Source organism: Anomaloglossus baeobatrachus, chromosome 8 (assembly GCF_048569485.1).
Source record: "Anomaloglossus baeobatrachus isolate aAnoBae1 chromosome 8, aAnoBae1.hap1, whole genome shotgun sequence".
In the NCBI taxonomy this organism is placed as follows: domain Eukaryota; kingdom Metazoa; phylum Chordata; class Amphibia; order Anura; family Aromobatidae; genus Anomaloglossus; species Anomaloglossus baeobatrachus.
In genome coordinates, this window is record NC_134360.1 from 33,122,141 (window position 1) to 33,139,640 (window position 17,500).

At 52.1% G+C, this 17,500-nt stretch overlaps 1 protein-coding gene across 1 annotated transcript in view; it reads left to right on the plus strand.

The window, feature by feature from the left end:
• Window positions 1-17,500, plus strand: part of PPP4R2 (protein phosphatase 4 regulatory subunit 2) — a 20,774-nt gene that overhangs the window by 1,991 nt on the left and 1,283 nt on the right. The window contains exons 3-6 of the mRNA XM_075320710.1: window positions 165-202; window positions 1,451-1,525; window positions 1,682-1,822; window positions 15,625-15,884. Of these exons, the coding sequence (XP_075176825.1) occupies window positions 165-202; window positions 1,451-1,525; window positions 1,682-1,822; window positions 15,625-15,884 (514 nt within the window). The remainder of the gene's footprint in view (window positions 1-164; window positions 203-1,450; window positions 1,526-1,681; window positions 1,823-15,624; window positions 15,885-17,500) is intronic.

The window sequence follows — 17,500 nt, forward strand, 5'->3', positions numbered from 1 at the left end:
ACAGGGGTCAGATACAATCTGGGGGATACAATCTGAGCTCCCCGACATTGCTACCTATGTAGAAGCTGCACATGGAGCATCTCATAGCCGGAGCTTAGACCCCATTACAAAAGGTGACGTATTCCATACATGTAACAGGTTTTTTTTTTTTTTCCTTTTTGCAGAACGTCATGGTTGTAAGCTGTGTATACCCTTCTTCTGAGTAAGTGCATAGTATTAAAACTGTAATCGAGCTCTGTATGTGCAGTGACTGATATTTACAGGGGGGCTGAGATATGTTTTTTAAAAACCTCTTACTGTATATGCTCGTGTATAAGTCGCGTTTTTTAGCACATGTTTTTATGCTGAAAAAGTCCAGTCCCCCTCGGCTTATATTCGAGTGAGGGTCCCACTTCGAGATTGTAAGACGCATTTTTCCCCAAAAAACTAGGGGGGGAAGTGGGGTGCGTCTTATAATTAAGGTAAAGCTTATGAGTTGGCGCGGCGTCGAGCGGGGGTCACAGGATGGAGGGGCATCGATATTGTGTCTTGGGGCTGTTGCGGCACAGGGGGGTTGGCAATACTGGAGGCTAAGGGGTGTTGTAGCGTGCACCACTGAACCTGCTGGCGGGCTCTGTCAACCACTGGCCGGCTCAACGAAGCCCACCAGTGGTTTGACGCGATTGACTACAAGAAAATGGGCGCAATAGCGGTGTATGCGCAGACTAAGATCTCAGCGAGTTGAGATCTCAGTCTGCGCACATGCCGCTTCTGCAGCCGTTTTCTTGAAGTCTGTTGCGTCGACCGCCGGCCAGGTCAACAGAGCCCGCCAGCAGGTTTGACAATGGCGCCTGCTATGACCCCCCTCCCCCCCAACCCCAAGTATCGCCAACCCCCCTGAGCCATAAGTATTGCCGACCTTCCGTCCTTTAACCCTCCTGAGCCCGCAGCATCGCTGGCCCAGCCTCCTGAGCTAATTAATAGAAGACCCTAGGATTCTAAGACGGACCACCACTTGAGCGTTAAAAAAATATTTTTCCCAATTTTCCTTCTTTGAATTTGGGGTGCGTCTTATCTGAGTCTTATACTCGAATCAATAAGTTATCCCACTTTTTTTGGGGTAAACTTGGGTGCCTCAGCTTATACTTAGGTCGGCTTATACTAGAGTATATACGGTAGCTGTAATAATGGGTTAATCCCTTTGGTGCTTATAGAGTTATTTTATTCCGTCACTTTCTGGTAAGAGATGCCGACCCCCGTAACCGCTGCAATCCTGAGAATGAAGGGGCGAGGGCACCAGTGTAGCTCTGCCCTTTTTGCTTTTGCAGCACCTCGCTGTGCAGCAGGTCCTATGGGTGGCCACAGGAGACTTGGAAAGGGGACACCCAGTTATGTTGTATAGATTAGACATCGGGATCGTTTTCACCGTCCGCTTCGAATTTTTTAAATCTTGATTTTATTTTCTTTATAGGAAAAACAATTCCAGTAGCATAAACCGAATGAATGGTGTGATGTTTCCAGGAAACTCCCAGAGTTACACTGACAGGTATGTATCATCCGGACGTGTCGACGCTGGCGGGCTCTCGCTATGGGAGCTTTGCCAAAGTGGAGACCCCCTAATTGCTTGTCGTTTCTGTGACGACTAACACAATCTGCTTTTCAGTCTCTTCGTATAAATGAATCAATATATTCTGTCTTTCAGATCGAACGTTAATGGTCCAGGGACCCCGAGACCACTGAGTCGGCCGAAGATATCGGTTTCAAGTCCCATGACAACTAATGGTTTGCCTGACGGCGGCGAAAGCAAAGACGCAGAAGGACAAGAAAAAGACGACGCTCACAGGTTATTGATCACTGTTCGTACTGATAAATCTGACCAGTATGGCCGCCTACTATGTTTTTTTTTTCCCCCATGCTTTCCCCCCCATGCTTTTTTTTTTTTCCCCCATGCTTTTTTTTGTCCCCATGCTTTTTTTTTTCCCCATGCTTTTTTTTCCCCCATGCTTTTTTTTTCCCCCCATGCTTTTTTTTCCCCCCATGCTTTTTTTTCCCCCCATGCTTTTTTTTCCCCCCATGCTTTTTTTTCCCCCCATGCTTTTTTTTCCCCCCATGCTTTTTTTTTCCCCCCATGCTTTTTTCCCCCCCATGCTTTCCCCCCCCCCATGCTTTCCCCCCCATGCTTTCCCCCCCATGCTTTCCCCCCCCATGCTTTCCCCCCCCATGCTTTCCCCCCCCATGCTTTCCCCCCCCATGCTTTCCCCCCCCATGCTTTCCCCCCCCATGCTTTCCCCCCCCATGCTTTCCCCCCCCATGCTTTCCCCCCCATGCTTTCCCCCCCATGCTTTTTCCCCCCCATGCTTTTCCCCCCCCATGCTTTCCCCCCCCCATGCTTTCCCCCCCCATGCTTTCCCCCCCCCATGCTTTCCCCCCCCATGCTTCCCCCCCCCATGCTTTTCCCCCCCCATGCTTTTCCCCCCCCCATGCTATTTTTTTCCCTCCATGCTATTTTTTTCCCCCATGCTATTTTTTTTCCCCCATGTTTTTTTTTTTTCCCCCTTCTATCGCACTGCACACCGGGACACATTCTCTATATACCGCATCGCACACGAGACATCTCCTTGTCTGATTAAGGCCCTGTGCATGGGCTGCAGTTTTTGATGCACTTTTTTTTTTTTTTTTTTAAAAATCTGCATGCCTCTCCTGAAGCCAGGAAAGTCTATGGGATTTTGTATGTGCTGTGCACACGGTGCGATTACCCACCCCCCCCCCCCCATATGGTTTTGGTGCAGATTTTTTGTTTGATCTGCAACATGTCAGTTATTGGTCCGGTTTAGCAGTGTTTCTTCACTTTTTCACCTGTTTACTTCAATAACTTCAAAAAACGCACCAAAACCTCATCCACTTTTTCACGAGGTATTTTGACACATTTTGCAGATTTGGTGCAGGACATTTCTGCAGTGTGCACATGCACGCACATAGACTACTGTTATATTGATGGCCTATCCCTGGGATAGGTCATCAATGTCTGATCGGCCGGTCCCCGCCAGTCATCTGTTCTCGGTGCCGGGAGCAGGCAGCCGGAAATGCTCAGTTCCGGAGCTGCTCTGTCTTTCTTTGTCGCTCCATTGGGAGACCCAGACAATTGGGTGTATAGCTACTGCCTCCGGAGGCCACACAAAGTATTACACTTAAAAGTGTAAGGCCCCTCCCCTTCTGCCTATACACCCCCCGTGGGATCACGGGCTCCTCAGTTTTCATGCTTTGTGCGAAGGAGGTCAGACATCCACGCATAGCTCCACTGTTTAGTCAGCAGCAGCTGCTGACTATGTCGGATGGAAGAAAAGAGGGCCCATACTAGGGCCCCCAGCATGCTCCCTTCTCACCCCACTTTTGTCGGCGGTGTTTGTTAAGGTTGAGGTACCCATTGCGGGTACGGAGGCTGGAGCCCACATGCTGCTTCCTTCCCCATCCCCCTTAGGGCTCTGGGTGAAGTGGGATTTCTTCGGCGCTCTATTGGGAGACCCAGACGATTGGGTGTATAGCACTGCCTCCGGAGGCCACACAAAGCAATTACACTAAAAAGTGTAAGGCCCCTCCCCTTCTGGCTATACACCCCCAGTGGGATCACTGGCTCACCAGTTTTCTGCTTTGTGCGAAGGAGGTCAGACATCCACGCATAGCTCCACTGTTTGTAGTCAGCAGTAGCTGCTGGCTCTATCGGATGGAAGAAAAGAGGGCCCATATAGGGCCCCCAGCATGCTCCCTTCTCACCCGCGGTTGGTGCTTGTAAGGTTGAGGTACCTATTGCTGGTACGGAGGCTGGAGCCCACATGCTGTTTTCCTTCCACATCCCCTGGAGGGCTCTGTGGAAGTGGGATCTTGCCGGCCCCCAAGCCCTGGGGCCGGGCTCCATCCACAGACCCATAGAACCTGCTGGATGTGGAGCGGGAGTGCCGTTCAGGGACAAGGCCCTGCAACTTTCAGGTACTCTGTGTCCCCGGCAGGCACGGACACTCTCAGGGCTTGCTGAGCGTTGTAGTGCGCCGGGGACAGTGGCGCTGTACGCTGGGGGTTAGGTCACTGCAGCTTTGCTGAGTGACGTTGTGTATTGGGAACTACTGCGCCGACCGCTCCTGGAGCGGCGGCGCAGCTGCGACTTGTGGTGCGCCGGGGGCTTTGCGCCGACCGCGCTTTTACGGCGGCGGCGCTTCTAACTTTAGCCCCCGGCTTCTGCGGCCTAGCGCCGCTTCGTTCCCGCCCCCACCCTGTCAATCAGGGTAGGGGAGAGACGCTGCTCAATAGGCAGCGCCGAGGGCTGGAGCTTTATTTACATGCTCCAGCCCTCTCACTAGGCACAGTGGGAAGCAGGCTTCCCGCTCTTCGTCGGTGTACGCCCAGGGCCCGCCCCCCCTCTCCACAAGGACGCCGGCAGCCATTACACATGCGATCTGGCTGGGGAAAGGCAGCAGGCTCTGGGAGACCCAGACTAGAGGGATTTCTGGCGACCACACACCGCTCCTAAGCGGGCGGTAAGCTGCACAGTAGTGCTGGCCCCACTAGTGCCTCAGTGATATATAGTGTACTTTTGTCTTGGTACCATATATATATATATATATATATAGTTGCACTGTAGGTCGCTTCTTGGCTGGACACCCTGTACTGCTCTGAGGAGGCAGCAACATGTCATCCGCAAAACGCAAGGCTGCCAAGGCACAGGCTGTGTGCACTGTTTGTACTGCATGTGGGGCTGATCTACCGGCAGGCTCCAATGATTCACATTGTGTGCAATGTTCAGTCCCAGTGGCACTTCGTCAGCCAGAGCCTATTGTGGTGGTAGCCCAGGCAGAGACGCCTGTGAACCCTGCCCCGGTGACGGGGACAGACTTTGCAGTGTTTGCTGATAAAATGTCTGAGGCTATGACAAAAATCCTGGAGACCTTGCAGGCCAGGCCAGTTCCTCAGACCATGGACACTGCTGTGGCTATGCTCTCTGGTCCCCCTCAGTTGGAACTAATCCGTACTTCAAGGGGGTCTCAAGCATCACAAGCTGAAGTCTCTGACTCAGATGACAGTCCCAGGCAGCCTAAGCGAGCTCGCTGGGAAAGACCCTCCACGTCATCACACTGCTCAGGGTCTCAGCGAGAAGAATCTCTCTGTGATGAGACTGAGGACGGTGATCAGGATTCTAATCCTGAGGCCCCTCTCAATCTGGATGCCCCTGAGGGTGACGCCATGGTTAATGACCTTATATCGGCAATTAATAGACTGTTGGATATTTCTCCCCCAGCCCCTTCTGCAGAGGAGGCAGCTGCACAGCAGGAGAAGTTCCATTTCCTTTATCCCAAGCGTAAATTAAGTGCTTTTTTGGACCACTCTGACTTCAGAGAATCAATCCAGAAGCACGACGCTCATCCAGACAAGCGTTTCTCTAAACGTTCTAAGGATACCCGTTATCCTTTTCCCTCTGAAGTAGCCAAACGCTGGACCCAGTGCCCAAAGGTGGATCCCCCAATTTCCAAGCTTGCGGCTAGATCCATAGTCGCAGTAGAGGATGGCGCTTCACTTAAAGATGCCAACGACAGACAGATGGACCTTTGGTTGAAATCTGTCTATGAAGCTATCGGCGCGTCGTTTGCTCCAGCATTCGCGGCCGTGTGGGCACTCCAAGCTATTTCAGCTGGTTTAGCACAGGTGGATGCTATCATACATCCAGCAGTGCCACAGGTGGCGTCCCTAACTTCGCAAATGTCTGCGTTTGCGACTTATGCTATCAATGCTGTCCTAGAATCTACGAGCCGTACCTCTATGGCGGCCGCCAATTCTGTGGTTTTGCGCAGAGCCTTATGGTTAAAGGACTGGAAAGCAGATGCTGGTTCCAAAAAATGCTTAACCAGCTTGCCATTATCTAGAGACAGACTGTTTGGTGAGCCATTGGCTGAAATCATAAAACAGTCCAAGGGTAAGGACTCTTCCTTACCACAGCCCAGAGCAAGTAAACCTCAACAGAAAAAGTGGCAGTCGAGGTTTCGGTCCTTTCGAGGCTCGGGCAAGCCCCAATTCTCCTCGTCCAAAGGGACTCAGAAAGGACAAGGGAGCTCAGATTCCTGGCGGGCTCACTCACGCCCCAGGAAAGCAAATGGAGGAACCGCTTCCAAGGCGGCTACCTCATGACTTTCGGCCTCCTCCCTCCGCATCCTCGGTCGGTGGCAGGCTCTCCCGCTTTTGCGACATTTGGCTGTCTCAGGTCAAAGACCGGTGGGTAACAGACATTTTGTCTCGCGGGTACAGAATCGAGTTCAGTTCTCGGCCTCCACTTCGGTTCTTCAGAACCTCCCCACACCCCAACCGAGCAGATGCCCTGCAGCAGGCGGTGGACTCTCTAAGAGCAGAAGGAGTCGTGATCCCTGTCCCCCCTCTAGAACGGGGGCGAGGATTTTACTCCAATCTCTTTGTGGTTCCAAAAAAGGACGGCTCCTTCCGTCCTGTTCTGGACCTAAAACTGCTCAACAAGCATGTGAACGCCAGGCGGTTCCGGATGGAATCCCTCCGCTCAGTCATTGCCTCAATGTCCCAAGGAGATTTCCTAGCATCAATAGACATCAAAGATGCTTATCTCCACGTGCCGATTGCTACGGAACACCAACGCTTTCTGCGCTTCGTGATAGGAGACGAACATCTTCAGTTCGTGGCTCGGCCATTTGGTCTGGCGACAGCCCCCCGGGTGTTCACCAAGATCATGGCAGCAGTGGTAGCAGTCTTGCACTCTCACGGACACTCTGTGATCCCTTACTTGGACGATCTACTGGTCAAGGCACCCTCTCAGGAGGCATGCCAACTCAGCCTGAATTTTGCACTGGAGACTCTCCAGGCGTTCGGGTGGATCATCAACTTCCCAAAGTCAAATCTGTCACCGACCCAATCACTAACGTATCTTGGCATGGAGTTTCATACTCTCTCAGCGATAGTGAAGCTTCCGCTGAGCAAGCAGCGGTCACTACAGACAGGGGTGCAGGCTCTCCTTCAAAGTCAGTCGCACTCCTTAAGACGCCTCATGCACTTCCTCGGGAAGATGGTGGCGGCAATAGAGGCGGTTCCGTTTGCGCAGTTTCATCTGCGTCCACTTCAATGGGACATTCTCCGCCAATGGGACGGGAAGTCGACATCCCTGGACAGGAAAGTCTTCCTTTCCCAGACGGCCAAGGACTCTCTGCAGTGGTGGCTCCTGTCCACCTCATTATCACAGGGAAGATCCTTCCTACCACCGTCCTGGGCGGTGGTCACGACAGACGCGAGTCTGTCGGGGTGGGGAGCAGTGTTTTTCCACCACAGGGCTCAGGGTACGTGGACTCAGCAGGAGTCCACCCTTCAGATCAATGTTCTGGAAATCAGAGCAGTGTTTCTTGCCCTACTAGCCTTCCAGCAGTGGCTGGAAGGGAAGCAGATCCGAATTCAATCGGACAACTCCACAGCGGTGGCATACATCAATCACCAAGGAGGGACTCGCAGTCGGCAAGCCTTCCAGGAAGTCCGGCGCATTATGATGTGGGTGGAAGCCACGGCCTCCACCATATCCGCAGTTCACATCCCCGGCGTAGAAAACTGGGAAGCAGACTTCCTCAGTCGCCAGGGCATGGACGCAGGGGAATGGTCCCTTCACCCGGACGTGTTTCAGGAAATCTGTCGCCGATGGGGAAGGCCGGACGTCGACCTAATGGCGTCCCGGCACAACAACAAGGTCCCAACATTCATGGCACGGTCTCGCGATCAAAGAGCTCTAGCAGCAGACGCCCTAGTGCAAGATTGGTCGCAGTTCCGGCTCCCTTATGTGTTTCCAACTCTGGCACTCTTGCCCAGAGTGCTACGCAAGATCAGATCCGACTGCAGCCGCGTCATACTCGTCGCTCCAGACTGGCCGAGGAGGGCGTGGTATCCGGATCTGTGGCATCTCACGGTCGGCCAACCGTGGGCACTACCAGACCGACCAGACTTACTGTCCCAAGGGCCGTTTTTCCATCGGAATTCTGCGGCCCTCAACCTGACTGCGTGGCCATTGAGTCCTGGATCCTAGCGTCTTCAGGCTTATCCCAAGGGGTCGTTGCCACCATGAGACAGGCTAGGAAGCCCACGTCTGCTAAGATCTACCACAGAACGTGGAGGATATTCTTATCCTGGTGCTCTGCTCAGAGAGTGTCTCCCTGGCCATTTGCATTACCTACCCTTCTTTCTTTCCTCCAATCTGGGTTAGAAAAAGGTTTGTCGCTCGGCTCCCTTAAAGGGCAAGTCTCGGCGCTATCCGTCTTTTTTCAGAAGCGTCTAGCACGACTTTCTAAGGTGCGCACGTTCCTACAGGGGGTTTGCCATATAGTTCCCCCGTACAAGTGGCCGTTAGATCCATGGGATCTGAACAGGGTACTAGTTGCCCTCCAGAAGCCGCCCTTCGAGCCTCTGAAGGAGGTTTCACTTTCTAGACTTTCACAGAAAGTGGCTTTTCTGGTAGCGATCACATCTCTTCGGAGAGTGTCTGAGCTAGCAGCGTTGTCTTCCAAGGCTCCCTTCCTGGTCTTCCACCAGGACAAGGTAGTGCTGCGCCCCATTCAGGAGTTTCTCCCGAAGGTGGTATCCTCTTTTCATCTTAATCAGGATATCTTTTTGCCTTCGTTTTGTCCTCATGCAGTTCATCGGTATGAGAAGGATTTACATTTGTTAGATCTGGTGAGAGCACTCAATCTACATTTCCCGCACAGCGCCCCTGCGCCGTTCGGATGCACTCTTTGTCCTTGTCGCTGGTAAGCGCAAAGGGTCGCAGGCTTCTAAGGCCACCCTGGCTCGATGGATCAAAGAACCAATTCTTGAAGCCTACCGTTCTGCTGGGCTTCCGGTTCCATCAGGGCTGAAGGCCCATTCTACCAGAGCCGTGGGTGCGTCCTGGGCATTGCGACACCAGGCTACGGCTCAACAGGTGTGCCAGGCAGCTACCTGGTCGAGTCTGCACACTTTCACCAAACATTATCAGGTGCATACCTATGCTTCGGCGGACGCCAGCCTAGGTAGAAGAGTCCTGCAGGCGGCAGTTGCCTCCCCGTAGGGGAGGGCTGTCTTGCAGCTCTAACATGAGGTATTTCTTTACCCACCCAGGGACAGCTTTTGGACGTCCCAATCGTCTGGGTCTCCCAATAGAGCGCCGAAGAAGAAGGGAATTTTGTTACTTACCGTAAATTCCTTTTCTTCTAGCTCTTATTGGGAGACCCAGCGCCCGCCCTGTTGTCCTTCGGGATTTTTGGTTTGTTTGCGGGTACACATGTTGTTCATGTTGAACGGTTTTCAGTTCTCCGATGTTACTCGGAGTGAATTTGTTTAAACCAGTTATTGGCTTTCCTCCTTCTTGCTTTTGCACTAAAACTGGTGAGCCAGTGATCCCACTGGGGGTGTATAGCCAGAAGGGGAGGGGCCTTACACTTTTTAGTGTAATTGCTTTGTGTGGCCTCCGGAGGCAGTGCTATACACCCAATCGTCTGGGTCTCCCAATAAGAGCTAGAAGAAAAGGAATTTACGGTAAGTAACAAAATTCCCTTCTTTACCGGTCTCCAGGCACTGAGACCGTGCTCCATCCACAGCCGCTGGGGAATCTGCTGGATATGGAGCTGAGTATCGTCAGGGACATGGCCCTGCTACGTCAAGGTACTCTGTGTCCCCGTACAGACCGCGCGCAGACACACTGCAGCATTGCTGGGTGTGTTAGTGCGCCGGGGACAACAGCGCTGCGCGCTTGTGCCACTACTCACTACAGCTCTGCTGAGTGAGTTAATGTATTGGGAACTGCCGCGCCGGCCGCTGCTGTCAGTTTACGCTGCGGCGCGGCTGGGACTTGTGGTGCGCCGGGGACTTCCGCGCTGGCCGTGCATATATGACGGCCGCGCTTATTACTTGAGTCCCCGGCTTTTGCGGCCTAGTTTCGTTTCGTTCCCGCCCCCAGGCCTGCCAGTCAGGGGAAGGGCGGGACGCTATACAGAACATCAGCGCAGAGGGCTGGAGTCTACTTTACATACTCCAGCCCTCACACTGGGCACAGTGGGACGCCAGTTTCCCGCACTTTGTCTGAGGCACGCCCACGGTCCGCCCCTCTTCACAGAACGCCGGCAGCCATTCCTGTGTGCAGTCTGAGCTTGAGAGGGGAGACAAGTTCTGGGAGACCCAGACACGGGATTCTGGCGACCACACACCGCGTTTGAGCGGGCGGTAAGCGGCACCTCTGGTGCTGACCCCACTAGTGCCGAAGTGTACATTTGTATTTTTATGCTTGCATGCTATACATTGCACTGTACGGTCGCTGGTGATTCTTCGCTATATACCCTCCTAGATTACTCAGAGGAGACAACAGCATGTCATCAGCAAAAAGCAAGGGTGCCAAGGCACAGGCTTTCTATGCTGCTTGTACCGCATGTGAGGCTACTCTACCTGCAGGTTCCACTGACCCCCACTGTGTGCAGTGCTCGGCCCCTGTGGCAACTGCTCGGCCGGGGCCTCTGCTAGAGGTGACCCAGGGAGAACCACCTGTGAATACTGTCCAGGTGACGGGGACGGAGTTTGCAGTTTTTGCTGATAGATTGTCTGTGACTATGACTGAAATTCTAGAAACTTTGCAGTCTAGACCAGTAACTCAGGCCATGGGCACTGTTGAATCATTGCTCCCTGGTCCCCCTCAGTTGGAACAGCTCCGGGCTCCGGGGGTGTCCCATGCATCCCAGGGTGAAGGCTCGGACACGGACGACAGTGCCAGACAGCCTAAGCGAGCTCGCTATGAGCGGCCCTCGACTTCATCACACTGGTCAGGGTCCCAGCAGGACGACTCTCTGTATGATGAGGCGGAGGTAGCTGATCAGGATTCTGATCCTGAGACCGCTCTCAATTTGGATACACCAGATGGTGACGCCATAGTGAATGATCTTATAGCGTCCATCAATAGAATGTTGGATATTTCTCCCCCAGCTCCTCCAGTGGAGGAGTCAGCTTCACAGCAGGAGAAATTCCATTTCAGGTATCCCAAGCGTAAATTAAGTACCTTTCTGGACCACTCTGACTTTAGAGAGGCAGTCCAGAAACACCACGCTTATCCAGATAAGCTTTTCTCCTAACGGCTTAAGGATACACGTTATCCCTTTCCCCCTGACGTGGTCAAGGGCTGGACCCAGTGTCCCAAGGTGGATCCTCCAATCTGCAGGCTTGCGGCTAGATCCATAGTTGCAGTGGAAGATGGGGCTTCACTTAAAGATGCCACTGACAGACAGATGGAGCTCTGGTTGAAATCCATCTATGAAGCTATCGGCGCGTCGTTTGCTCCAGCATTCGCAGCCGTATGGGCACTCCAAGCTATCTCAGCTGGTCTTACACAGATTGACACGGTCACACGTACATCTGCTCCGCAGGTGGCATCCTTAACCTCTCAAATGTCTGCATTTGCGTCTTACGCGATTAATGCTGTCCTGGACTCTACGAGCCGTACGGCAGTGGCGTCCGCCAACTCCGTGGTTTTACGCAGAACCTTGTGGTTAAGGGAATGGAAGGCAGATTCTGCTTCCAAAAAGTGCTTAACCAGTTTGCCATTTTCTGGTGACCGATTGTTTGGTGAGCGATTGGACGAAATCATTAAACAGTCCAAGGGTAAGGATTCATCCTTACCCCAGCCCAAACCAAACAAACCCCAACAGGGGGGGACAGTCGGGGTTTCGGTCCTTTCAAGGCTCGGGCAGGTCCCAATTTTCCTCGTCCAAAAGGACTCAAAAGGATCAGAGGAGCTCAGATTCTTGGCGGGCTCAGTCACGCCCAAAAAAGACAGCCGGAAGACCCGCTACCAAGGCGGCTTCCTCATGACTTTCGGCCTCCTCTCTCCGCATCCTCGGTCGGTGGCAGGCTCTCTCGCTTTGGCGACATTTGGCTGCCACAGGTCACAGACCGTTGGGTGAGAGACATTCTGTCTCACGGGTACAGGATAGAGTTCAGTTCTCGTCCTCCAACTCGATTCTTCAGAACTTCTCCACCTTCCGACCGAGCCGATGCTCTTCTGCAAGCGGTGTGCACTCTAAAGGCAGAAGGAGTGGTGACCCCTGTTCCTCTTCAGGAGCAAGGTCACGGTTTTTACTCCAATTTGTTTGTGGTGCCAAAAAAGGACGGGTCTTTCCGTCCCGTTCTGGATCTAAAACTGCTTAACAAGCACGTGAAAACCAGGCGGTTCCGGATGGAATCCCTCCGCTCCGTCATCGCCTCAATGTCTCAAGGAGATTTCCTAGCATCAATAGACATCAAAGATGCTTATCTCCACGTGCCGATTGCTCCAGAGCATCAGCGTTTTCTACGCTTCGTTATAGGAGACGAACACCTTCAGTTCGTAGCTCTGCCTTTCGGGCTGGCGACAGCCCCACGGGTCTTCACCAAGGTCATGGCAGCAGTAGTAGCAGTCCTGCACTCTCAAGGTCACTCTGTGATCCCGTATTTGGATGATCTACTTGTCAAGGCACCCTCTCAAGAGGCATGCCAACACTGCCTGAACGTTGCGCTGGAGACTCTCCAGAGTTTCGGGTGGATCATCAACTTTTCAAAGTCAAATCTGACCCCGACCCAATCGCTAACATATCTTGGCATGGAGTTTCATACTCTCTCAGCGATAGAGAAGCTTCCGCTGGACAAACAACGTTCACTACAGACAGGGGTGCAATCTCTCCTTCAAGGCCAGTCACACCCCTTGAGACGCCTCTTGCACTTCCTAGGGAAGATGGTAGCAACAATGGAGGCAGTCCCTTTCGCGCAGTTTCATCTGCGTCCACTACAATGGGATATTCTCCGCCAATGGGACGGGAAGTCGACGTCCCTCGACAGGAACGTCTCCCTTTCTCAGGCGGCCAAGAAATCTCTTCGGTGGTGGCTTCTTCCCACCTCATTGTCAAAAAGAAAGTCCATCCTACCCCCATCCTGGGCGGTGGTCACGACAGACGCGAGTCTATCAGGGTGGGGAGCAGTTTTTTCTCCACCACAGGGCTCAAGGTACGTGGACTCAACAGGAGTCCACCCTTCAGATCAATGTTCTGGAAATCAGAGCAGTGTATCTTGCCCTACAAGCCTTCCAGCAGTGGCTGGAAGGCAAACAGATCCGAATTCAGTAGGACAACTCCACAGCGGTGGCATACATCAACCACAAAGGAGGAACACGCAGGCGGCAAGCCTTCCTGGACGTCCGGCGGATTCTGACGTGGGTGGAAGACACGGCATCCACCATATCCGCAGCTCACATCCCAGGCGTGGAAAACTGGGAAGCAGACTTCCTCAGTCGCCAGGGCATGGACGCAGGGGGATGGTCTCTTCACCCGGACGTGTTTCAGGAGATCTGTCGCCGCTGGGGGATGCCGGACGTCGACCTAATGGCGTCCCGGCACAACAACAAGGTCCCGGCTTTCATGGCACGGTCTCACGATCACCAAACTCTGGCGGCGGTCGCCTTAGTTCAAGATTGGTCGCAGTTCCGGCTACCTTATGTGTTCCCACCTCTGGCACTGTTGCCCAGAGTGCTGCGCAAGATCAGGTCCGACTGCCGCCGCGCCATCCTCGTCGCTCCAGACTGGCCGAGGAGGTCGTGGTACCCGGATCCGTGGCACCTCACGGTAGGCCAACCGTGGGCACTACCAGACCGAACAGACTTGCTGTCTCAAGGGCCGTTTTTCCATCTGAATTCTGCAACCCTGAACCTGACTGTGTGGCCATTGAGTCCTGGATCCTAGCGTCTTCAGGATTATCTCAAGACGTCATTGCCACCATGAGACAGGCTAGGAAGCCAACCTCCGCCAAGATCTACCACAGGACGTGGAAGATATTCTTATCTTGGTGTTCTGCTCAGGGATTTCCTCCCTGGCCATTTGCATTGCCTACTTTTCTTTCCTTCCTGCAATCCGGTTTTGAAAAAGGTTTGTCGCTCGGCTCCCTTAAAGGACAAGTCTCAGCGCTATCTGTATTTTTTCAGAAGCGCCTAGCACGACTTCCTCAGGTACGCACGTTCCTGCAAGGGGTTTGTCATATCGTCCCTCCTTACAAGCGGCCGTTAGAGCCCTGGGCTCTGAACAGGGTTCTAATCGCTCTCCAGAAGCCGCCTTTCGAGCCTATGAGGGATGTTTCCCTTTCTCGCCTTTCACAGAAAGTGGCCTTTCTAGTAGCGGTCACGTCTCTTCGGAGAGTGTCCGAGCTAGTAGCGCTGTCATGCAAATCTCCCTTCCTGGTGTTTCACCAGGACAAGGTGGTTCTGCGCCCGATTCCGGAGTGTCTCCCTAAGGTGGTATCCCCCTTTCATCTCAATCAGGATATCTCCTTACCTTCTTTGTGTCCTCATCCAGTTCATCAATGTGAAAAGGATTTGCATTTGTTGGATCTGGTGAGAGCACTCAGAATCTACATTTTCCGCACGGCGCCCCTGCGCCGCTCGGATGCACGCTTTGTCCTTGTCGCTGGTCAGCGTAAAGGGTCGCAAGCTTCCAAATCCACCCTGGCTCGGTGGATTAAGGAACCAATTCTTGAAGCCTACCGTCCTGCTGGGCTTCCGGTTCCCCCAGGGCTGAAGGCCCATTCTACCAGAGCCGTGGGTGCGTCCTGGGCATTACGGCACCAGGCTACGGCTCAGCAGGTGTGCCAGGCGGCTACCTGGTCGAGTCTGCACACTTTTACCAAGCATTATCAGGTGCATACCTACGCTTCGGCGGACGCCAGCCTAGGTAGACAAGTCCTTCAGGCGGCGATTGCCCCCATGTAGGAAAGGGCCGTTTTTACGGCCCTATCACGAGATATTATTTTACCCACCCAGGGACTGCTTTTGGACGTCCCACTGTCTGGGTCTCCCAATGGAGCGACAAAGAAGAAGGGAATTTTGTTTACTTACCGTAAATTCCTTTTCTTCTAGCTCCAATTGGGAGACCCAGCACCCGCCCTGTTTCCTTCGGGCTTTTTGTTTTTTCGGGTACACATGTTGTTCATGTTGAATGGTTTCAGTTCTCCGAGATTCCTTCGGATTGAATTTGGTTTTTAAACCAGTTATTGGCTTTCCTCCTTCTTGCTTTGGCACTAAAACTGAGGAGCCCGTGATCCCACGGGGGGTGTATAGGCAGAAGGGGAGGGGCCTTACACTTTTAAGTGTAATACTTTGTGTGGCCTCCGGAGGCAGTAGCTATACACCCAATTGTCTGGGTCTCCCAATTGGAGCTAGAAGAAAAGGAATTTACGGTAAGTAAACAAAATTCCCCTCTTTGATAGTGGCCGCGCCCGGGTACATCTGCCTCTTTTTCAGATCTATAGGAGGTGGCTATGCACTACCCGGCCCCGCATTTCCGGCCGCCTGCTGCGACCGCCAGGACCAAGAACAGCTGATCAGTGGGGTGCGGGGTGTCAGACCCCGGCCCATCAGACATTGATGACCTATCCTAATGATAGGAAATCAGTGTAAAAGTAGTAGACAACCCCTCTAATTTGAAAGGTGCAAATGCGCTGACCACATTTGATATCTGTGGTCAACATTAGACCCCCTGTGTGATCCACAAACCTTTCCCCAAACCATGTTGATATTTCCAATCGTTCACAGTAGCCATTGTTAATCCTGACCCTGACCTCTTTCCGCAGCGATTCCCTGTCCCCCGACGACAGTTCTCCAAGTACTGTAAAAAACAAGCATATGGAGGAAGATCCAACAGAAGAGCACGAGGTGAAGAGACTCAAGTTTGACGCCGAAGACGAGGAGGAGGAGGAGGAACAGCAGCAGCCCGCCCCCGAGGAGCCTTCTTCCAGCCAGTCATCCAGTGAAATGACTGACGACACCGAAGCCGTATCCACAAGTGAAGAAACGGAGAAGGACGGCTGTGATACAGAACTTACTGCAGAAGGTGGGGGTCTGCCCTGTGCACCGCGATATTCTGCTATATCGTACAGACCTGCTGACGGACAGATTACATATTAGTGGTTGAATGTGACTGACCTGCACGACATCTTCTCCCATGAAGGGAGGATTGGGTCATTCCTAGCTGGGCCGATGCTGAAGGGAGCCTGCGGGTGACCAGTCAGGAATGTACACTTTTATGTAAATGTATACTTTTATGTCACAGCTAACCTTAAAGGGCATCTGTCCGCTGATTGATTCATGCTGCCCAAAACGCAGATAGCGTGAATCTGAGCCTGGCTGCATGAAGTCAGCCAGGTATATTTTTCACAAAAACTCCAACATATATTTTGAAGATTCGACCGGTTACTGTAGGAAGAGCTGGACTAGTCTAGTCTCCTTTTTTTTTTTTTTTTCTTTTTTTTGTAGGGAGGAGGAGGGGGTGAGCTTTGACATCTAATGTGAATGGTGGATCCTGTTATCTCCTGTATATAGAGGTGTTCTCCACCTTATGTAAAAGTTCCATGAGTGATTTTTCAGGAGGGGGAGGAGGTGAGCTGTGACATCACCTATTGTGAGTAGTGGATCCTATTATCTATTGTATATAACAATGTAATCAGTCATTGTACAGAAGGAGGAGGCGTGCTGGGACATCATCTCTAGTAAATGGTCTGTCGTGGTATCTGCTCACTGTGTATAGCAATGTCGTCAGTCCTTGTACAGGAGGAGGTGAGCTGTGACTTTACGTATTGTGAATGGTGGATGCTGTTTTTACTGTATATAGAAGTGTTTTCAGTTATGATACAGGAGGAGAAGGTGAGCTGTGACATCACCTATTGTGAATGGTGGATCCTGTTTACTATTTATAAAGGTGTTACTGGTCATTGTACAGGAGGGGGAGGTGAGCTGTGACTTAACCCTATTGTGAAGTGGATCCTGTTTTTTTACTGTATAGAGGTGTTATCAGTCATTGTACAGGAGGAGGTGAGCTGTGACATCTCTTGTGAATGGTGGATCCTGTGTTATCTACTGTATATAGAGTTATTAGTCATTGTACAGGAGGAGGTGAGCTGTGACATCTCTTGTGAATGGTGGATCCTGTGTTATCTACTGTATATAGAGGTGTTATCAGACATTGTACAGGAGGAGGAGGTGAACTGTGATAACACAGGATCCACCATTCACAATAGGTGCTATCACAGTTCACCTCCTCCTCCTGTACAATGTCTGATAACACCTCTATATACAGTAGATAACACAGGATTCACCATTCACAAGAGATGTCACAGCTCACCTTCTCCTCCTGTACAATGACTAATAACACCTCTATATACAGTAGATAACACAGGATTCACCATTCACAAGAGATGTCACAGCTCACCTCCTCCTGTACAATGACTAATAACCTCTATATACAGTAGATAACACAGGATCCACCATTCACAATAGGTGCTATCTACTGTATATAGAGGTTATTAGTCATTGTACAGGAGGAGGTGAGCTGTGACATCTCTTGTGAATGGTGAATCCTGTGTTATCTACTGTATATAGAGGTGTTATTAGTCATTGTACAGGAGGAGAAGGTGAGCTGTGACATCACCGATTGTGGATGATGGATCCTGT